At 51.0% G+C, this 22,254-nt stretch overlaps 2 protein-coding genes across 5 annotated transcripts in view; both read left to right on the top strand.

Moving 5' to 3' along the window:
* Positions 1-13,309, top strand: part of PODXL2 (podocalyxin like 2) — a 46,209-nt gene extending 32,900 nt beyond the window's left edge. For 2 of the 4 annotated variants that reach the window (XM_033087797.1, XM_033087795.1), the window contains exons 5-8: positions 8,906-9,062; positions 9,637-9,698; positions 12,047-12,226; positions 12,852-13,309. In XM_033087797.1, the coding sequence (XP_032943688.1) occupies positions 8,906-9,062; positions 9,637-9,698; positions 12,047-12,226; positions 12,852-13,064 (612 nt within the window). In that variant the 3' untranslated portion in view covers positions 13,065-13,309. The remainder of the gene's footprint in view (positions 1-8,905; positions 9,063-9,636; positions 9,699-12,046; positions 12,227-12,851) is intronic. The other 2 variants (XM_033087796.1, XM_033087798.1) reach the window with 2 other exon arrangements.
* A 67-nt stretch (positions 13,310-13,376) lies between these two features.
* ABTB1 (ankyrin repeat and BTB domain containing 1) lies at positions 13,377-20,883 on the top strand (the record flags this gene model as incomplete). Its single annotated transcript, XM_033135565.1, is given in 21 exon segments — positions 13,377-13,501; positions 14,697-14,716; positions 14,719-14,758; positions 14,842-14,855; positions 14,858-14,896; positions 15,934-15,972; positions 15,975-16,077; positions 16,247-16,408; positions 16,514-16,565; positions 16,950-16,984; positions 16,986-17,065; positions 17,152-17,201; positions 17,204-17,278; positions 17,557-17,655; positions 17,748-17,915; positions 19,340-19,404; positions 19,406-19,465; positions 19,467-19,536; positions 19,601-19,655; positions 19,658-19,755; positions 19,758-20,883. Coding segments are annotated over 21 exon segments (1,500 nt in total), but the record flags the coding sequence as incomplete, so codon positions are not given.
* Between the last annotated feature and the right edge of the window lie 1,371 nt (positions 20,884-22,254).

Here is a 22,254-nt window from a genome sequence, read left to right as displayed (position 1 = left end):
TACTATTTTAGTACAGTTGCATCCCCTCTTGCCAAAGTAACCGGTGCTGCTTATTCCAGAGCATTTGGAGAGTTCAACAGTATAAGTGTGATTGCTTCTTAGCTTTCCTTGTTTGGCTTCGGATTCGGCTCTTTGGGGCTTGCTAAATCAGGAACTTCTAATCCATCCATCTGCTTCTAGTTCCAGATTTTGTTGCTTTAGTCTCTTCTTCTGTTTTGTTTTGGTTTTGTCTTTGTGGTTTTAGGTTTAAAAAAATTCTTTACTCTTGTTTCAGCGGGTTTGAGAGAAAGTGAAAGTACGACATGTGATCAAACAATATGGTGAATGTTTAAATAAAAAAAAATTTATTATAGTAAAAAACACATTGCCATTATCCCACTCAGAATATTCCCCCTCATTTTAAACATACTTATCCCATCGTTCTTGCCACTTTCTGAAGCAGTTCTGGAAGTCCTCTTTCGTGAGTGTCTTTAGTTGCACTGTTTGGCCGCCTCAATGTCCTGAATCATTTTGACTTTGGGGAAGAGCCAGAAGTTGCACTGTGCCAGACCCAGTGAGGACACACTGTAATGTTTTTATTTGACAGAAATTGCCATACCAGAAGCAATGTGTGACACAGAGCATTGTCATGATGGAAGATGATTTGGGGCACGCTTTAAAACACACCTTCTCTCAACCGTAGCTCACACCCGACTGACTGCACTGAACAAGTTGAAACTTGTCACACACTATTACTAAGGTTCGATGCACCGCTTCCCGTATTGAAGATCCCTGCCTTTCCTTTGAATGGCACTTGGCAGCAGCATTAACCATATGTTTTTTTGTTTGTTTGTTTTTACAGTTTAATGTATTTTAATAGCAAACTTACAAGAACAGCAGAGAAGACAGACAACATTAAAAACATGTACTTGCATGTAGGACAGCTCAGTTAGAAAAGTATGGTGAATGAATGAAATCTGCTGTCTGATAAAAATACCACAAATGGGCCAGCCCGGTGGCTCAGGTGGGTAGAGCACAGGTGCTCCTAAGGCCTAGGTTGCTGATTCGATTCCCACATGGGCCAGTGAGCTGCGCCCTCTACAGCTAAGATTGTGAACAACGGCTCTCCCTGGAGCTGGTCTGCCATGAGCAGCTGGAGGTCAGTGTGGGCAGCTGTGTGTTGCCACTGGCTACGATCTGCTGCCAGGAGCAGCCAGTGGCCAGCGTGAGTGGCCGGCAGCCATTGTGAGCGGCTGGCAGCCGGTGAGAGCTGCTGTGCGCTGCTGTGAGCAGCCGACCGACGACCGGCGACCAACTGCCTCAGCCGAAGGGAGCGCAAGGCTCATAATACCACTGGCATGGGCCAGGGAGCTGTGTCCTACACTAGACTGAGAAAACGGCTTGCACCTTAGTGGGGGGTCGGGGGGAGGTGGAAGAAGGGGGAAAAAATACTACAAACACTGTTCAGTTGCCGTCAATAAGAAATTTGTTTTAAAAATATCCAAATGTTGGTATTATCCAGAAAAAAATTTAACAGATGTATTTATAATCATTATAAAGTTAAACTGCTGAAACTTGTTCACTGAAGCTATTGACTTGCATTAATGCTTTGTCCCCACATTTATATTAAAAATTCACACACAAATGAGAATAGAAAAACTGCCAATACCTGATTTCTGTTCCCTATTTTTCTACTTGCAATCATATACTTAGGTACCTTTGGAGGGGGAAAAAAAACTAACATAACTACCAATAACAGGAAAAATAATTTTATTTTCTTTTAAAGAATGAAATATTTCCCATTATAGTGGATTCTTAAGCACATTCTCCACGTATGCAGTGTGCTAGCTGGATGTCTTTTGGCATAATTGTTACACGTTTAGCATGGATAGCACACAGGTTGGTGTCTTCGAAAAGGCCAACCAGATAGGCCTTAATTGCCTCCTGCAAAGCACCAATAGCTGCACTCTGGAAGCGCAGATCTGTTTTTAAGTCCTGAGCAATTTCTTGCACCAGACTCTGGAAAGGAAGTTTGCAAATCAGAAATTCAGTGGACTTCTGATAACGTCTAATTTCCTGGAGTGCCACAGTACCAGGCCTGTGACGATGAGGTTTCTTCACCCCTCCGATAAAGGGCGCACTCTTGCAAGTGGCTTTTGTAGCCAGTTGCTTCCTGGGTGCTTTACCACCAGTTGATTTGTGGGCAGTCTGCTTTGTACGAGCCATGGTTTAGAGACCTCCTTACTTACCCCCTTTCTCCTTCGGCTGGAGCTCGACGAGCTAGAGGTGGCGCTGACATTAGAGAGCCACAGCGGTGAGGCAGCGGGAGCTGCGAACACCTCATTCACCTTATATTTTGATCACAACGGAAAGGCTCCGTGTCACACATCGCTTCTGGTATGGCAATTTCTGTCAAATAAAAACATTATGGTGTGTCCTCATCCACCTTATTCACGGGATCTGGCACCGTGCGACTTCTGACTCTTCCCAAAGTCAAAATGATTCGGGACATCGAGGCAGCCACAACAGCACAAGTAAAGACACTCATGAAAGAGGACTTCCAGAACTGCTTCAGAAAGTGGCAAGAACGATGGGCTAAGTGTGTTTGAAGCGAGGGGGAGTATTTTGAGGGGGAAATGGCAATGTATCTTTTACTATAATACATTTTTTTAATTTAAACATTCACTGTATGTTTTGATCACATGTCGTACATGCATGTGTTTAACCCGAAAGTCACCAATGAGGTGTTTTCTTTCCAGCATCATGATAAACGGATGTATTTTAACATATTGATGAGTTTTCATCCACTGCACTTATTATTCTTATTGAGCTCAAATGCCCTGTCTTTGCTCAGTGAAAGCCTCTTTGTGTTGGATTCTGAGTCATTTCGACCAACCTATTAGTATTTGGTAGTTTATTGTAATAAGATGTTCCAGGCTCATCTTGTATGTTCCCTCCCCCAGACACAGAATCAACATTTCTCCAAGCTCTCATTCCTTTTCTTGAAAAATGGTACTTAGAGACCACAGTAAAGGTAAGGGGTACCTTTAAATATTTGGTATACATACTTGAACAATAAAGTCTAAAGATAATATATCTCTTCTCTTTTCAAATGACATGTAGGTGTTAAAATGCTTTCATTCTGCTTTCCTTTTTTTGTCTTACTATTCTCATCTAATATTTGTTATCTACCTAATAGTCATTATTTTTATGGTGGAATTTTTTTTATGGTGTTAAAAAAACTAACTTAAAATGTACCATCTTAATCATAATTTAAGTATACAGTTGTGTTAAGTGTATTAACATTGTTGTGAAACAGATCTCTGGAACTTTTTCATCTTGCAAAACTGAAACTCTGTACTTATTAAACAGCTCCCTCCTTCCCCACCCCTTCAGCCCCTGGCAACCAATGTTCTATTTTCTGTTTCTGACTTTGACTCCTCTAGGGACTTCATATAAGTGGTATCATACAGTATTTGTTTTTTTGTGACTGGCTTAGTTCACTTAGCATAATATTCTCAAGGTCCATCCATATTGCAGCATGTGTCAGAATTTCTTTCCTTTTTAAGACTGAATAATATTCCATTGCATTGACAGACCACATTTTGTTTGTTCTTTCATCCATCAATGGATATTTTGGTTTCCACCTTTTGTCTATATGAATAATGCTGCTATGAACATGGGTGTACAAATATCTCTTCAAGACCCTGCTTTCAGTTCTTTTGGGTATATACCCAGAAGTGGAATTACTGGATCATATAGTAATTCTGTTTTTAATTTTTTGAGTTCCTGGCATACTGTTTTCTACAGTGGCTGCACCATTTTACATCCTTATGTAAAGGTGGACAAGGCTGCCAATTTCTCCACATCCTCACCAACACTTGTTATTTTCTGTTTTTTTGGTAATGGGTGTGACGTGGAATCTTATTATGGGTTTGATTTGTACTTCTCTGATGATTAATGATGTTGAACATGTCATTATTACTAACAGTCAATGCTTATTTCACTTTATCAATGTATTCATTTCTTTGCTGACTTGTCTTGTCACATCCCCACTCCTTTCTTCTGGGTTTAACTTCCTTTTCCCTGAAGTATATCTTTAGTGGCGCTTTCTGCAAAGATTTCTCAGCCTTTTATTTATGTAAAAATGCCTTTAATGTTCTCGTGTTCTTTTTTTCTATCTTTTTATTTTGATATAATTTCAAATTTACAGAAAGAATAGTCCAAAGCAACCCATATATCGTTCAGCCAGATTCACCAATCATCATCATTTTTCAGCCTATTTGAGAGTAAGGTGAAGGCATCACTCCCTTTTCTCCTACCCCTAGGTACGTTAGTGTGTATTTCCTCAGAATAAGAATTCATTTGTTAGACAACTATAGTACAATTATCAAAATCAGGACAGTAGCACTTATTGAAAACTGTAATCTATAGACCTTATTTAGCTTATACTAGTGGTCCAATAATGTTCTTTTTAGCTTCTTTTCTCCTGGTTCAGGATCTAATCCAGGATCATGCATTGCATTTGGTTGTCATGTCTCTTTACTTAATCTGGAAGAAAAGTTACTCAGCCTTTCTTTGTGTTTCGTGACCTTGACATTATCAAAGAGTAATAGGAGTAATGTGCATAAAAAATGATGGGGCTATACAGAGAACATGTCTTCAGAAAAAGAGAGAAAAGTGCTCACAGTCTCACAGGGAAGGTCTTTCAAGTTAGAGCTTCAGTTTGAAGAATTTGATCCTCGCAGTCTAGACAGACTCACTGGCTTCTCCAACTTTACCTAAAATATCATAGTTTATTAGTTCCCCTTTTGGTGTACTTATAAATTTGAAATATAGGTAGGTTTATTTGTTTCTGTTTGTGTTCAGTTTTAGTTCTTTCCTCATCTTGGTTGATTTAATTGTGTTTTTGAGTATGTAAAACATTACTGTGGTTCTAAACATCTAAATGATACACAAATGTATATTTAAAGAACTACCCTTCTTCCCATCATTTCTTCCGTTCCATCTCCACCCATTCCTCCTGTGTAACCAATCTCATTAGTTTCTGGTTATCTTTCCTGGGTTTCTTTTTATAGAAATAAGCAGATGTATAATTTCTTTCTTTCTTGCAGAAAAGGCAGCATACTATTTATGTTTGTATTCATTTGCTAGGGCTGTCATAACAAAGTACCACAGATTGGGTGGCTTAAGCAATAGAAATTTACTTCCTCACAGTCCTGGAGGCTGAACGTCCAAGATCAAGGTGTTGGCAGGTTTGCTTTCTCCTGAGCCCTCTTTTCTTGGCTTGCAGATGACTGTCTTCTCCCTCTGTCCTCACTTGGTCCTTCCTCTGTTTGTATCTATGTCCTAATCTCCTCCTCTTGTAAGAACACCAGTCATTGGATTAGAGCTCACCCGAACGACCTCATTTTCACTCAATCGCCTCTTAAAGGCCCTATCTCCAAGTACAGCCATATCTTAGATGCGGGGGTTAGGGCTTCAACAACTCAGTCTATAAAAATACTCTTTCATTTTGCTTTTTCCCCTTAACAATATATTCTGGAAATCACTGTATGTCAGTTTATGGAGATAATTCTTAATCATTTTTTGTACAACTGCATAATACTCCATTATGAATGTGTACTACAGTTTATTCATCACATTTCCTTCGTATGGGAATTTGGGTGGTTTCCAACATTCTGTAAGTACTTACAGTGCTGCAATTAATAATATTGTGTACATGTATTTTTGTGTCGTTGGTATGTATATTCAGAGTAAATTATTAGAACTGGGATTGCATATGCAGTTTGTTAGATATTGCCAAATTCCCATTGCTCTCCATTCTTATTGTAACTTTGTTGGGCCTTATTTTTCCGTCTACAATGTCTTTTAATAACACTTTTATATTTTCTATGTCTTTAAAATCTCTCTGATGCATTCTGAGTGATTCCCTAGCTCTAATTTCCAAATGAATAACTCTCCTCAGTTGTGTCTAATTTTATGTTTGACCCATCCAACTGAGTCTTTAATATAGATAACTGTTTTATATTTTTAGAGTTTCTGTTTGGTTCCAAATCTCTCCCTTTTTTCACTTTGTTCTCTTCTTTCCTAATGGTTTCTTTTCCTTTACTTCTTTAATTATTTGGAACATATATATTTTATAATCGCTTTCATATTTAGTGATAACACATCTTGTCATGTCAGTTCTCCTATCTGCTGCATTTGTGCCTTATTCCCTCCTATGGCTCATCATTTATTGTGATCTCATTTTCAACCCCAGGTTATAAAAGAATTCCTACGGAATGGTTTCAGGGAACCATCAGGAGTTCCAGTAGTCCTAGATCAGCTTCAATCTTAATTTCTTGGTTTGGATTTATATACCACAAAGGACTACAAGTTTGGGCTCCACACCCAGGTGAAGTGCAAGCTTGGGTTTTTAAGTGATCTTAGGATAACTTTTTTTCTCCTTCCCATGGACACAGTCATACCCTTTACAGCTCTTCTAGGTGAGTGGGAAGGTTTTCAAGTCCCCATTTCACTGAAAGGGCTGCTCTTTGAGGCTCTATCCTGATACTCTGCTGTGTTTTCCACCTTGCTTGGACCAGGAACACATTTCCTGTTTCCATGTGAGCATCAAAAGCCAGGTCTCCAGCTCCTGGATCCTATATCTGGGTCCTGGAACCCCAGGAATTACTGTGGCTTTAGTGCCTGCTTACTCTTCTGGCTTTGAGGGAACTCTGTTTCTGCCTCCTTTGAGCTTAAGCTTGAACAGATTTTAGAACATCTTCATTGTTTTGTTGTATTTTATCTATTATTTCTATGTGTTTGTAGCAAGGTGGGACAGTAGGACTTCAGTTCCATCTACCATATTGCCAAAAATCAAAATGATCTGATGGGTAATGAATGACATGTCCCTTCCTGTTTGCCATAAGCACTGTCCTAGGGGAGCTGCAGCCCCTACAGTGGGAGAAACTGTGTGATGTGCAAGAAGGATCATGTGCCCAGCAGTCGGCAGGGAAGTTAGAGTACATCCACAAGTGTACTGCACTTGGGAAAAGTTCTCAAAACTTACTGTATACATCCAGAGAAGCACACAGATCTGACGTGTACAGCTTGATGGATTGCCTCGCTGAAGACCACAGACTCACAATATCAGTTCTGGGAGAATCTGATGACTATGTATTTCATATCATTTATTTTGTAGGTGGGAACTGAGTGTCAGTGGCCTGGGAGAAAAGCCCTGGCTTTGGAATCTAAGTAATCTGGGTTCAAATCCTGGTTCTGCCATTTATCAGCTCCATGACCTTTAGCAAAATATTACACTTCTCTGAGCCTCAATTTCCCCATATCAAAATGTGGGCATTGGTCCTAATACCCTGAGCTTACTGTGAGGATTAAGCCATACAGACAGTTGGACCCAGGAAAATGTAGGGCATGCACAGGGAGGGAGGAGGCACTGCCCATGGCAGGATGGTGGTTTTTCCTGCAAGCACAGGGGCTGCTGGGTCACAGTGCATTCACCCTGCACCCTGCTCAGGCAGATGCAGGCGTGCACCCCTTCCCTATCCATATACACACATGTGAAGGTAGTAAGAACCATTTCAGGAATTAGGGCTTTGCCAGCTGCATGTGGCTATCTCCAGATACCAATTTTCTCCCAGATTCAGAACTTAGTTGGGTTTCTGTTAGGCCAGTGAGTGCCAAGTCTTGAGCCTGAACTTGGCACTTGTCATGGTATCAAGGAACTTCAGTCACCCTGGTGGCCTTCAGGTTGGCATGACAACCAAGGAAAGCTCATTAGCTTGGGCTCTAGCAGAAAGGAGATTAGGAATGTCGGGGTACAATGGGAGTGTTCTGGTGAGACCTCATGGGCAGCCTTGGCTTGCAGCTTGACAGCAGGGCACTTAAGAGAGAGCTGAGCAGCTGGGAGATGGGTGTCTGGCTGGGAACTTTAGATGCCAGGAGCAGGGAGATTTTTGACTTCCCAGTTACAGGAGGGAGAAGGCTGCTGGAAAAGAGCTGGAGGTTGGGGAGCTGGGAGGTGGGGGGAGCAGCCACAGAGCCAAAGGATGGTCTCTTCCCAGATGGGGCTAGGTAGGGACAGTGGCAGGCTGGGAACAAGAGGCAGGGCCTTGGCCTCCAGCCCCAGGCTGAGCTCTGCCACTCACTGAGCTCCTACTCAGTGCTAAAAAAAAACAAAAACCAAAAAACAAAACAAAACAACAACAACAAAATTATGTAATTACATATATACAAGGTCAAGAAAATCTAAACAGTTCAAGAGTATTAGATGAGAAAGAAGTCTCCTTATATTCCTCCTCCTGCTCCCAGGCCTGCTTCTGGGGAGGTTACTATTTTAACCATCTCTGTTTTAGTTCTTCTGGTTATCAGAACCACTGTTAGAGTACTCAGATATCTTTCTTTACTCCCCAAGTTTGGGCTGTATGTCTGCAAAGATAGACGAGAGATAAGTATGGTTAGACTGCTTCCCAAAAACCTCTCCTCCTGCTTTTTGGTGGCTGTGCACATCTTTTGGTCCATTACCCCTACCTTCTAACTATACTTGAACATGCAGGCACCATGAGCAATCTTCCGTACTCCTTCACATGCTATACACCCACTTCCTGGACTTGTCATTATATATGGTGTGTCTCCCCACAGTTCAACTGGGAGTATGCCTGGACAGGCCCCATGCCCTCCTCCTGGTGCAAAGCCAGAGCGAGAGAAGCACATGGATGCCTGCAGGGAACAAACTCACAGCTTTCATGAAGGCCAAGCTTACATCCTTTTCAAGCTGTCCAAAGCATTGCCCTCTGGAATAGCTAGATGACCTTTCCCAGTGTTTGGCCTCTGGGCAGAGTTTGGAGTGGGGGCTGAGCCTAAAGGCAGGGGTGAGTAGAGCCGTCTCCCTCACTGAGCATAGGCTCTCTTTGTGCTCCTGTAGGAGGTGTTCCGGCAGCACCGGGGGCTGCAGCTCTTGGCCCTGGTGGAGGAGGTGCTGCCCCGCCATGGCAGCGACCACCACGGGGACTGGCACATCTCCCTGAGCAAGCCCAGTGAGAAGGAGCAGCACCTTCTAATGACCTTAGTGGGTGAGCAGGGTGAGTGAGGGGGCACCCACAGGAGGGGTGTGTTAGCATGTCTGGGGAGAGGGTCCAGGAAGGCAGTGGGAGACAGGTCAAACCACCAGACATTTCCGGAGGCCATAGGAGCTCTCCCACAGAACTGTGGAAAGGTGCAGCCAAGGCTGTTGGACATGGACCTCTAGGATAACAAGATGAAAGTTGGACTCCCTCGTTTAGGGTTTGGGAGTACCCATAAGCTTGGAGACGAGGAGGGTGAGAACACTGGGAACAGGAGAGGGAAGAAGTGGTTTCAGCATAAGTGCCAGACAATGGCACTGCACACTGTGGGGTGGGCTGAGAACGTAGCCTTTTGGGCCTGTGGAAGTGACTGCCTGGTATCACACCTGTCACATTGTGGGCACTCCCTGAATCTTTTCAATGAGTCAATCTGGGCAGCAAGCAGAGGAGAGTGGGCATGTATGCCTCATGAGGACTGTGTGTGGTCAGGAGCCAGGGAGTGAGGCTCTGGAAGCTCATCCCAGGGGCCTCGGAGCCTGCAGGGTCTGTACTGCAGTGGCCAAGGCTGTGCTGATGATGGTGTCTCCCCCAGGGGTGGTGCCCACTCAAGATGTCCTTTCCATGCTGGGTGACATCCGCAGGAGTCTGGTGGAGGTAAGAGGACAGAGAGAGCTCTCCTCCTATTCCTTAAAGCTCTGGGAGCAGGGCTGCCTACCCTGAGGGCAGGAGGTGGCCTGTACTGTGCAGTGCAAAGGAGCAAAACACAGACTTGCTTTGCAGTTCTTCCTTTCAGGTCTCCTTCTCATAAGACACAGTTCTCATTGGAGAGACAAAGTATATGAGCACTTAACTACCAACTGTACCATACATGGGACAGCCAGGGGCAGAAAGGGGCCACAGAGGGAGTGGTAGTCAGGAGAGGATTCACAGGGGAGGGGACCTCTGAGGGACATCTTGACGTTTAGGTGGGAGTTTTCTGGGTAGACACACCCGGAGAAACACCATGTCTGGCCAAGGAACTGTTCAGAAGCCTGATGGGGGGGAGCACGTACTGCAGCTTCAGAAACAAAGAAGAAAGCACGAGGGGCCTGGCAGGCTTTGGAAACCATGGGAGTCTGCAGTGCTTGGCCATCTGGGTTGAAGGGAGGGGCTCAGCACAGCAGACAGCGCTGCCTTCTTGAGAGGCACCTCTGACCCAGCATCTGGCCCTTCCCGGTCACCTGGGCTGAGGAAACAGGCTAGCCATCCTCGCCTCCTGAGCTGCTTGCCGCCCCTGTGCAGAGTGGAGCAGAGCCATGGCTGATGGGAGGGGCAGGTCCCCATTGGTCCTCCTGCCCTTCATTCCACCTCCCTTCATGACGACAGTCACCATCTCCACCAAAACCCCTTCCACTCACTGTGCACCATGAAACCATGATCTGCCTTCAGTTCTCCCCCTGGAGGGCTGTGCACTATTTGACAGCAAAGATGAGCTGTGCATGGCTGTGGCCTGCCTCCTTGTCTAGTAATGCAAGGCTGAGGAGTGGATTACGTGGGGTTCTGTTTTTTCTGATAAGCATGTTGAGTGCTTACTGAGTGCCATACTGTGCTGGGTTCCTTCACCACCACCCCAGGGCTTGTGAGCATTAAGTAAGGCACCCTGTTGAGTACTTCTGGTACTCCATTAAAGATGAGAGCTGAAGCCCAGAGAAGCGTGGTGACTTACCTGCGATTGCACAGATAGTCGTGGGAGAGCCAGGTTTTGGACTAAGGCCTGAATGACTCAAGACCCTGGGCTTTCACTACGATGCTGTATTTATACCACCCAGAGGGATTCTGAGAGCTTTTCCGGTTGTGATTGTCTGAGTTCGTGAACACTGGGAGCTGGTGGGAACGGGCTGGCCTTGACCTTTTTTACAGACCCTCCTGCCTCTTCTCTCAGCCCCTGGGTGTTCTGGCTTTACTGGACACTTCATTCTGACTGACGTGGCCAAAAGGAATGCTAGGCCTTTGGAAGTATATTAGTGGGAAAATATAGGAAGTCCTAGCTATGTTGAAAAATGGACCCTTGATAACTTAAGTCAATAGAGAAAAGTACTGGAAATATACAGTTCACAGAAACCAAGGAAGAACTGAACAACTGGCCTAACAAAGGGGAGCACAAGGCAGAAAGGGGGCTCCCAGGTCTCTGTACCAGGAGCCAGTACCTTCACCCTGGCACCTGTCATCTGAGGAGGGCACCTTACTTTCTTTGCTCCCCTCTGCCTGGATCCTGATTTCTGGAGAGAACATCTGCTGGGCCAGGTCAAGGCACAGCAGCCTCTGGGCCAGAGAAAGCAGGCCCACCCAAGACAACCTGTAGTGTGGGAGTGGTGCTGGGCAGCTAAACATCACTGGTGACCACTCTAGTTGGAAAAGGGAGGAAGCTGGGAGGCTGGGGGTGGCCCACGATGTGGACTGTTCCCAGCATCACCTGCACTGTCTCTGGCCCATAATCACCCGAATGATACCAGAATACCTCACCCTCAAGGTGGAAGATGTTGTCTCAGGGGACTGATTCAGTAGTGGTGTGTGGCAGAGGACGTGTGACGAGATCATAGCTGCCCTTGTCTGTTTTTATTTTTATTTTTTTTTAAAGGGTGGGACAGGTGTGGGGTCTCTATCTAGTTTGCATCTTGACTGGCAGCATGGGAGGAGCCAGCCACACTGGGGCTCAGGGCCACAACCAGGTGCGTTTAGAGCCCGATTTTTGTCCCAGCAGGGTCAGGGTCATGCAGAGCCATGGTGGTGACGTGAGGGGAGGCCAGGAGTGGAGCTGTGGGACAGAGAGGCTTGGAGTTGCCCTCAGGTGAATAGGGTAGGGATAGGGCAGAGAGAGTCCCTCATGAACACAGCTTCAGGAGCCAGGAGTGTGCCAGCTCCTCAAAGCCTGTTCCTGTCCCTGAACCCCAGCCCCACGGGTCTGTGAGGAGCCATAGTACCCCAGGACCTCAGCTGAGGAGCCTGGCTTCTCCTGCCCCCAGATTGGCATCCAGAACTACTCCATGACAAGCAGCTGCCAGGCCCGGGCCAGCCAGGTGCGTAGCGACTATGGAACACTCTTTGTGGTGCTGGTGGTCATCGGTGCCATCTGTGTCGTCATCATCGTGCTGGGCCTGCTCTACAACTGCTGGCAGCGCCGGCTGCCCAAACTCAAACACGTGGTGAGTGTGGGGGGGCAGGTGGGGCAGGGGTCCTGAACTGGGGGTGGTGCAGGTGGAATGGGCGTGCCCAGCAAGATCCATCATCTGGAGACTCAGTGTCCTCATCTCAGGTGGGATGGGGTATGCAGGTGAGGCCATTTGTCCAGAGCCTGCATCCCAGTTGCCCCTCTGTGCAGGGCACCGGCCCCACCCACAGGGGTCCTGCTTGGCACTAGCCCCTCCCGGGGACAGAGTGACCCTGCAGGCCTGAGCTCATCTGCATGTGTCACCAGAGAAGCCCTGGGTCAGTAGTGCCCAGGGGTCGTGAACAGGTTCCCCACAAAGGAGAGGGTATAGCAGGACTCCTATGTTCCCTGGAGTCTATAGAGGCCGTTGGAAGGGGTCAGCTGGGACCACAAGCTTGTTTAGTCAAAGGATCAGTAGAACTATTTTAAGAAAGGAGTTGAGCTGTGGGGAAAGTGGCATCTGTGCGGGGGTTCCCTGTGTAGAGCTTGACATAAAGGGAAGGAACAATTAAGTGACTTGTTCAAAGGTCACAGGCCAGGTCAATGGGAAACGCGCAGCTGGTGGGGGGGGGGGGGCAGGGCCTTCCGTGCTCGCCCAGCGGCCCTATCCCGGCCCGCAGTCGCACGGCGAGGAGCTGCGCTTCGTAGAGAACGGCTGCCACGACAACCCCACGCTGGACGTGGCCAGCGACAGCCAGTCGGAGATGCAGGAGAAGCAGCCCAGCCTGAATGGCGGCGGGGCCGTCAACGGCCCAGGGGGCTGGAGCGCGCTTATGGGAGGCAAGCGGGACCCCGAGGACTCGGACGTGTTTGAGGAGGACACGCACCTGTGAGGGCGCGCGTCGGCGCTGCGCCGGGACCAGCAGGGCTGGCCGGGGGCGTGGCGTACACAGTCGCGCCCCCTCTCTCCCTGCCCGCCGCTCCCCCGCAGCCGGGCCCCCAGTGTCGCCTCCTGCTTCCCACCGACCCTCGGAACAGTCTTGGCACAGCCCCCCTCACCCCCTACCCGACGCCTCGAGACGCCAGTCCTGGGACCCCCATTAAAGCCACCCGGAGCCCACGCCGGGCCCAGCGCGTCCGCCTGCCCGACTCGTTCTTGCTCTGGGGCGGGGCGGGCGGGGCGGGGCGGGGCTGGTGCCTCTTTACATCCGGCCGGGGCGCGCCGAAGCCGCTGCTTTCTCTGCTGCCTGGGGTCGTTCGGCTTGTGTCCGCCCACGGATACCGGCGACCTCTCCGCCAGCTGCCGGAAGGGGGACGTGGGCCGCGTGCGGTGAGGACCCCGCTGCCCCGGAAGGGTGCGGGTGGTGTGTGTGGCGCCCTGAGAGGCGTGCAGGGGACGACCACAGGACGGACTGGCGCCTTGGCAACAGCACCCGGCCCCTTGCAGACCACAGTCCACAGGCATCTGGGCGCCGAGGCCGGAACCCGGAGGCTGACGGGGCCGCGGCAGCCATGCAAACGGGCGTGCGTGGGGGCGGGGTGCTTCTGGTGATTTACTCCGGGAGGTCCCGGAGCCCGTCCTGGAAGAGAGGACTTGCCACACGGAGGCCCAGAGTTGAAGTGGGCGGAGAGAAGTGGAGGTTCGCCCTCTGAGCACTTGGGTTCAGAGACCATACTGGGGTCCGGCCTGCGACTCCTGACGTGGCTCCTCTCTCTGGTTCCTCTGGACCTGGCGCTGGGAACACCTAGGACCCAGAATTAGCCTCTGGTCCCTGGGGATTCGGAAACTCCTAAATACAGCTAAAGGAAGTCTACACTGAAATCGCCATCCCCTTGGGCCTGGCGGGAAGGGGCTGCCCATTGGGATGTGGGACACCTCTCTTCCTCGGCCCTTCATTCCCCATTACTTACTCCCACAGCTTCTCTGGGTCCCTCCCTGCAGCAGGTGCCACTTAGGAGTTAGTTGATAACTCCCAAAGCTGAATACTACTCAGCCCTTCAGTATCCAACCTGGACATCCACCCAGGCTGTCCTACTCAGTAACGGTTCCACCACCATCTCTGGTGATCCCCTTACCTTGACATCTCATCAGGTACCTGTCTCCTGGCTTGCTCCTTCTGGAATCTGTCTACTTTGCACGCTTCCACACCACCAGGATGCCGGCAGCAGCCTCCTCTGGTCCCCCCGCCTCACGCAGCCAGAGGCCCCGGGCAGAAGCAAAGGCCCCACTACTTCATCCTCTCTCCCAAATGCCTTCAGAACAGAGGCTCAGCCTCTTCAGCTCTGGGGCCTGGCCTCTGATACTCAGGGTCTGCCTTTTGTGTTTCCACCTCCGCACCCTGTCTGTGCTGGTCCCTTTGTGTGGAATGTTTTTCCTTCTCTGGTTTACCTGTCACCTGCCCTCATTTGGAGGAGGGTTCCTTTAGCCAAAAAGGATGTCTTACCTCCTCCCTGGTCCACGGGTCTCCTCTCCCAGACCATGAGCCTCCTTACCCCAGGCTCTGACCTCCCCTCTCCCTGCCCAGGTACCGGCTGGAACAGCGAGACTGGAGGTGAATACATGGGACGAGTGGGACAGCACCCCCTTGTGAGTGTCAGGTAGATGGGGGTCAGGGTAGGTGGCAGTCTCTTCAGTCCTCACAGCTGCCTCCTGGCACTCCTACCCCTCAGGTACTACGCCTGCCTATGGGGCATGAGGACCTGGTACTCTACCTTCTGACCAATGGTGAGAGGGGGGGATAGGGGACATGGGGGTCTGTGTGTACACATGTGCAAGGGCTCCCAGGCGCGTGTACACAATTGCAAACACCCTTGAGTTCTCTCTTTCCCTCACCCCTACACCCAGTCAGCAAACTGTTAACTCTACTTTCAGAACCTGTTCTCTCCTCTGCCCACTTCCCATCTCCACTGCTCCTGCCCAGCCCAGCGACAGCACCTCTCCCTGGACTATCCTTGGATGCACTGCCAACCTCTACACTGGTCTTACGGCTGCCCCGTCTGCCCCACCTACAGTCTGTGTTCTATATCACAGCCAAGTGGAGCTCAACAAATCTAGTGGGCTTATCAAAATCCTCTGATGGCTTCCAATACCATTTAGCATACGACTAGAATGCCTGCCTTTGCCTGGGAGCTACTACACGACCTGTTTCTTCTGCTCTGGCCTCTTCTCTTTGGCTCTCCCTTGTGCTTACTGTTCCAGCCACACTGACCTTCTCTCTGGTGCGCCAGTGCTCCAAGCTTGCTCCTACCTCAGGGCCTTTGCACTTGCTATTCTTCCTGCTTTGACCGCCCTTTCCCAGGTCTTTGTGTGGCTGACTTCATGTCAATCAAGTTTCTACACATTGTCACCACCACAGTGCCCTTCCATGGTCTCCCTATGTGGCAGCTGTCATCACTGTCACTCTTTTTCTGGCTTTGTTTCTCTTCATAGCACCTAATATCATTTGTTAATCTGTTTATTGTCCTACCCCACTAAAGTGTCACTTCAGTGACCTGTCTATAGCAGTGTCCCCAGCACACAGACCAGGGCCAGCCTCTGAGCCTACTCTGTTTTGTATAGTTTGTAGTATGAGTGAGTAAGTGCGTGTGAGTGTACAGAGCTGTGCTTGTGTGCCTAGGCCCTGGAAGTGGATGCTGGGATCATTTGGGAAGGGGTCTCCAGGACTTACTGGCCCCACGTGGGGAGGAGGGAAGGAGAAAGATGGAGAGTAGGGTTTCTCCAGGACCATGGCCCGACTGATTGATGAGCCCTGCTGCCCTTAGGAACCCACTGCGAGGCCACCGCTTTACCGGGGGCGGTCTGCCTTATGGGGCTGCAAGTGATTACATCCGCTGGGCGCTGCGTGATTATCAGCAAGTGACAGCCCCCTGTAGGAGGTGGGACTACTACAATGACTTCCTGCAGTGGTGAGATGGAGCACAGGGCATCGGGATGGCTTTTGCCCGGTGGCTCTGTAGTGACTGTAGCCTGCAGGAGGCTGAGGGCTCTCCTGGGGGATGGACTGGGGTCTAGAGTAGTGAGACTGAAGTGAGGCGCTCTGCTGAGCCCTTCCCCCTTCCCCCTGCCCCGCCCCAGGCTTCTAGAGCAGGGCATCCACAGTAATGTGGTCTTTGTGGTACACGGGAAGCCCTTCCAGGCCCATCGCTGCATCCTGGGTGCACACAGTGCCTACTTCTTCAACGTGCTGGACACCAAATGGAAGGGCAAGAGCGTCATCGTCCTCAGGCACCCACTGGTGTGTCCCTCCCTGGGCGAGGGGAGGAAGGGAGTAGAGGGACAGCAGGGGGCTTGTGCTAGGCCACACTTCTGATCTTCCCTCCTGGCTGGCTGCCTGCGGATCAGCCCTGTGGCCTTTGGGGCCCTGCTGCAGTACCTGTACACAGATGACCCCCAGGCCCAGTCTAGTGGCAGGGAGGGGGCTGCATTTCTGTCCAGCTGCAGACCCGGCTGTGGCCTTGGGTGACCTTTTACTGCCTGGTACTTTGTCCCCTGAGTGGGAGGTCGTTCCCCCTGCCTCCTGGGTTGGGTTGGGAGACTGAGCTGGTGTGTCTGCTAAGGAAAAGCTTGTTTCACTCACAAACTGAGTGCCCCTCCCATCCATTCTGGGGCCTGTAGAATTCAGGCAGTGCCTCTGAATGGAGAAACGAAGGCAGCACGTAGGCCCAGAAGTCCCAGCCCTGCAGCCGAATGGCTTGGTGGGAGTGAGCACTTACAGAACTCTGCACCTGGGTACTGCTAATGGTCCCTCTCAGGCCCTGAACCTCACACACTGCTCCAGGGCCACATGGATGTCGGTGTGGAACACATCAGTGACTGAGCGTCTGGGCAAACAATGCCAGTTATTGGACCTACTCAGTGACCTGGAGGCCAAGTGCAAGGAAGTGTCTGAGTTTGGTTTCTGCAGGCTTTGGGATCCAGGGCTTTGCGGGGGAATTGGCAGGCCAGCCTGGCTCCCTGAAGCTGCACTCTCTCCTCTGCAGTGGCATCTCAGTCAGGCACTTTTGGGAAGGTGCTGAGCATCAGGCCGCCTCCCCAGAAGACCCCCAGCTCAGGGAGGACCTGGCCCTACTGGCCGACTGCGCCCTGCCTCCTGAGCTCTGAGGAAGTGCATGGGGGCCTGGGGCTAGGCCTGGTGGGCAGGAGGTGTGTCGGGTGGGGGTATGGTAGGGAAGCCCTACATTTGGGTTCAATTCTCTGTGTGGCCTTGAGCCAGTCACTTCCGTTTTCTTAGCCTAATTGTTTACTTTCATTGTTATTTGTCTTGTATTTTGACCTGCAAATGGGGTGGTCACCCCTCCAGGATCAAGCTAGAGTGGACTCTTGGCTGAGGCTGGCCTCTGTCTTCTCCCACCTGTTCTTGTGGTGTCTTCTCTCCCACCCTCCAGGGTGACTTAGGGGAGCTGCCCTTCTCTTGTCCCAGTGGCTTCAACATCTGTCCTGATGTTTGCTTCCGAGTAGAGGGTTGGAGTTATCTCTGCCATAAGGTGCGGTCTCCCAGCCCCTTTCCTTAAGTCCTGGGCCAGCTCCTTTGGGCATTGCCCTGGCCCTGGCCTTTCCTAAGCCCAGCCTTCCCTAGGCCTTCTTCTGTGGCTGCAGTGACTACTTCTGGGCCCTGCTATATGACCACTTCCAAGAGAATGAAGGGATGGAGGCCTCCGGTGGCCTGCCGGCTGTCACCCTGCCCAGCCTCTCACCCGACATCTTCACCCATGTGCTGTACTACATGTACACCGATCACACGGAGGTGCAGGCTGAGGCAGGCTGTGTGCACTGGGGGGGGTCAGGAGGGGGTCAGGACAGGTACACAGCCCATGTCACTGTGGGGCTTCAAGGGCGTGCCCATGTCCTGATGGGCTCCCGGGGGCAGGTTTTCCATGAGACCGGAGAGGGGCCCATTTGGACATTTCTTTCAGGCAGAGGGGGCCTCGGTAGGTTCCAGAACAGGAATGAGTGAAAAGACCCACGTCATGAGCACATGACACTTGGGGACATAATGTCAGCCACATGGGGTCCCTAAGTTCTCCAGGATGGGTGGGGTCACTAACCCGGGATTCCCACAACAGCAGGGAGCCCTGAGCCTCCTGCCTCTGGGTTGCTACACATTCCTGGGGTTCCCTATTCTCCCATCCCCTGTTCTCTCACTGCCTCCTTGTATCTTCACCTGCCCGAAGGTCCCCCCTAACACAGGGTGACCTGGGCGGCAGCAGATAGTGCCAAGAGTATGCTCTGCTGGGGGTGGGGTGGGGTCGTGTGTGAGTGTGTGTGTGTAAAGGCAACTAATAAAGAGAACCCCAGATATGGTGACTTACAGAATAGAGGTTTGTTTCTCCGTGTCGAGCTGAGTGCCCCCCTCCCCACCCCCAAGCAGGTGGCCTACTGGGACCCAGGTTGTCCACTCCATCTTGGGCTGCGGGCCATATCCAGCCTGTTTTGTGAATAAAGTTTTGCTGGAACAGCCACACCCATTCATTTCTATGTTGTCCATGGCTGCTTTTGCACGGTGGTAGAGCTGAGCAGAGACCCTTTGGCATGCAGTATTTACCACCTAGCCCTTTAGAGAACAGATTTACTGACCCCTCTCCACCTCCTTCGTTTCTCCTGCAGCACAGTCCAGCTCTCTGCAGGCTGTCTCCAGCCTGCTCCATGTGGCCATCTAAAGTCCGGACCAGAGCTGAGCACCTGGTCTCTCCCAACACAGGGTACAACTGTGGCTATGCCGTAAGTCCCACAGCCTCTGTGGATGGGAGGGAGCAGGTAAATAGTTACTCCCCCACCCTGAGTAGGGTCCCTGCCTCAGTTTTGACAAGTAACTTTTGTCACTCTTCTGCCAGCTTTTCAAGGCAGGCATGATTGTCTGCACCTCACAGAGGCTCTGAGGCACAGAGGTGAAGTAACTTGCCCAAGGTCCCACAGCTAGAATTTTGAGCCCAGGTCTGTGTGATTCAGATGTGCGCTGCCTGAAGTATGGGAACCCCAGGCTCTTGTGCCCCTTCTGGTCCCATGGATGCCTGCAGGGATCTGGGCTGTGCACCTGGCATGGGTAGGGAGCTCCTGCTCCGCCTGCATCCCCCACCCGCTCCCCCATCAGGTCCCAGCCTTGTTGCAAAGCCCCTGACAGGCCTTGGTGACCTTGGGATGCACTCTCCCTCACCCCTTCTTTCACTGCAGCTGCCCCCTGAGGCAGCCGATGATGTGCTGAGTGTGGCTGACATGTTCCTGTTGCCAGGCCTGAAGTGACTGCGGCTGCAGACTGGCCCAGCTACTGGACGAGGACAACGTGGTAGGCGTGTGGCGTGACCAAGCGGTTCCGCTTGGCACGTCTCAAGGACCAGTACACTGAGTATATGGCCAAGGTCATTGAAAAGGTGGGCTGCTGGGAGCTTCAGTGGGTGGTGGGCACAGGGGTGCCCTGAGCCAGCCTGTCCACAGCTGGTGGAGCGGAAGGACTGTGAAAAGGCAGTGCAGGAAGAGGCCAAGCCTGTGGCTGCCGACAGGGCAGGACTCCATCCCCGCTGGTGGACGACATCCACTTCCACGTGACCAGCAGGACACAGACCTACGGCAACACTGAGGAGACACAGCACTTGAGATACATGCACTTGAGGACCTGCTGCTGTTCATCAGTCTGGACTGCTGACCACCACTGGGCCAGCTCCTTGCACCCTCCAGGGCATTGTGGGTGGAAGATGCTCAGTGGGGCTCCCTCCCCCAGTGTGACTGGGGGGCTCCAGGGAGAGTCACCTAGGGATGAGCCCACTCCCTCTCCCAATTCCTAAACCAGCCCCCAAGGCTCTAGGGCTGAGCACCACTCAGGGAAACCTGGGGTGGGGTGTCTTAGCACCCCTCCCCAACCCACCCTGGCTCTCCCAATTCTGGCTGCTTGCTTCCTAAAACCAAGCCTGCTTCTCCCAGGCACTGATGAGATAGGAAAGTCATAGGCAGTTAGAGACAGGACCACGGTGGAGGGCATCAAGGTCTAGACAAGCAGTCTCAAAGTGAGATGGGAAAATTGTGGGTAGTCAGGGACGCACAGCAAAGGGCCTCAAGGCCAAAGGGAACAGTAACTAACAGAAAAAAAAATGTAGAAAAAGGAACTAGGCGGGAGGGGCTGCTGCATCAGAGTGCAGAGTCAGCCAAGTTACCAGCCCAGGTTCAGGAAGGGGAAGGTTCTTGTGGGGGCAAGCCCAACTGGCTCCTGATAAACAATAAAGATCACGCTCCAAGGACATGCAGTCTCCAGCTCAGCTTAGCCTGCGAGGTATTCCGTTCAGATCCTCCCTTTCTTCGGAGAGCTGTGCTCTTGCGCTTTTTCGCTTTTGCAGTAAAACTGTATACTGCTTCAATTTACCTCTCTGGGTCCATGTTCTCTTTCTTCGAGTATGTGAGGCCATGAACCTCAGGCACGAGACACCAGAATTCTATATCACTGAGACACAAGCTTGAATTCACTGTGGAAGCCTGAGCTTGTGGGGAAAGAGGATAGTTCTGGAGTTAGGGCCCCTCATGAGGGCGCTCAGGTGCCCAGTAGGTGCTTCTCGGGTTGGGGTGGGAGGAGTGTGCCTTGGTTCTATAGGCCTTGAGTAGGCCGTCTCTGTCTGTAGGGCGCTGAAATCTGCCAGCTGGACTCATCACCCTGCCCTCATGGCGGGACTCCCTTCAGAGCACAGCTTCCCCCCCTGGGCTCCTCTTGATGAAGTCACACTGATCCACCTACCCTCCCTTGGGGGCCCTGGGGGAGGTCTAGTGGGGGTGGGGCTGACTAAGGCCATAGAGGCTGTTTCGCCCTCAGGCCAGGTAAGGACTGGCTTCTGAGCCATAAACATGTCCAGCACTCACTGTGTACCATACAGCTGCACTGTCTAACCTTCACTGCCCTGCATTTCCCAGGCACAGGGCCTGAGGCTGTGCCACACAGCACCAGGGGAGAGAGGCCCTGGCCAGCCTGGCAGCAGCTAGATCTGCAGTCCCAGGATGAAGGGCAGGGAGGACTGGGACAGTGAGGTGACAGGGAGCAGGAGGCCCACTGACCGCAGCCTGGGCCCAGCCTGCATGCCTCCACTCCCCACCCCATGACACTGGCTGTGTTGGGCCAGGACGGGGCTGAGGACTGAACATCCATTTTCCCTCAGTCACGGGCCAGCCTCCTTGAGGAAGCCATCCCGGTCTCTCCTGCAGGGCAGTGACATCATTAGGGGAGGTCAGGGGTGGCTATCTCAGGATGCCCTTCCGGCCTACAGCCCCCTCCCCCAATTTGGGCCCCGAGGCCCAGGCAGCCCCACCCCAAGGCTTCTTGGCTCCATTTTGCCCTGGGAATCACAGGCTGAAATCAGTGGTGTGCACAGCCCTGAGGAAGAGTCAGAAGCTCACTGATCTTTCACAGGCTGAATGCTGGGTATCTTGGCCCTCCCTGCAGTTGTGTCACACTCCTTCTCATCTTTTTACTGTTGTTTATCATTTTCCAGAACTTTTGGAATCTATTCCTTTCTCTCCTCAGTGTATTTCATTCGTGTTGGTGTAGTGTGTTGGTCACATGGGGAAATTTAAAAGGTCTGAATGACCAAGATGAGTGATGAGTTGAACAAGTTGGCAGGCAACGAGGACGGGGACGTAGCGGGAGCGCGCCAAGCTGTCGTAGGTGGTCCTGCTGGGTGGGGGTTTGTGCAAGGGCCCTGGGTCTTGAAAAGGCCCAAGGGGAGACTGGAGGGGCAGCACAGCCAGAGCCCAGGTCCAGGGCCAGAGGCCAGGAGTTCCTGCCTCTTACTGCCTGGTCACTGTTCTCTGCCTCAGTCTGCCCTGTCTGTAAATTGAAGGGGATTTTGATAGTGGCTCCCTCCTTGCTTGGAGTGTTAATTGAGTTACTATTTGTGAAGGTCTTAGTGAACCTGGTGTGTTTATACATGCTGGGCCCCACCTCGGGAGGTATGAGCAGGGAGTGATAAGGCTGACTTGCGTCTGAAAGTTCACTCTGGTTGGCTTGGGGCTCACAGACAGGAAAGGTGAGCCAGTCTAGTGGCCTAAGAGGCATAGGCCCCACCACAGACCACACACTAGCCTTGCCTGTGCCAAGGTACATAGTAAGAGGT

The sequence above is a fragment of the Rhinolophus ferrumequinum genome, chromosome 19 (genome assembly GCF_004115265.2).
Source record: "Rhinolophus ferrumequinum isolate MPI-CBG mRhiFer1 chromosome 19, mRhiFer1_v1.p, whole genome shotgun sequence".
NCBI lineage: Eukaryota > Metazoa > Chordata > Mammalia > Chiroptera > Rhinolophidae > Rhinolophus > Rhinolophus ferrumequinum.
Note: the sequence above shows the minus strand (reverse complement) of the source record. Positions and strands in the feature narration are given on the sequence as shown.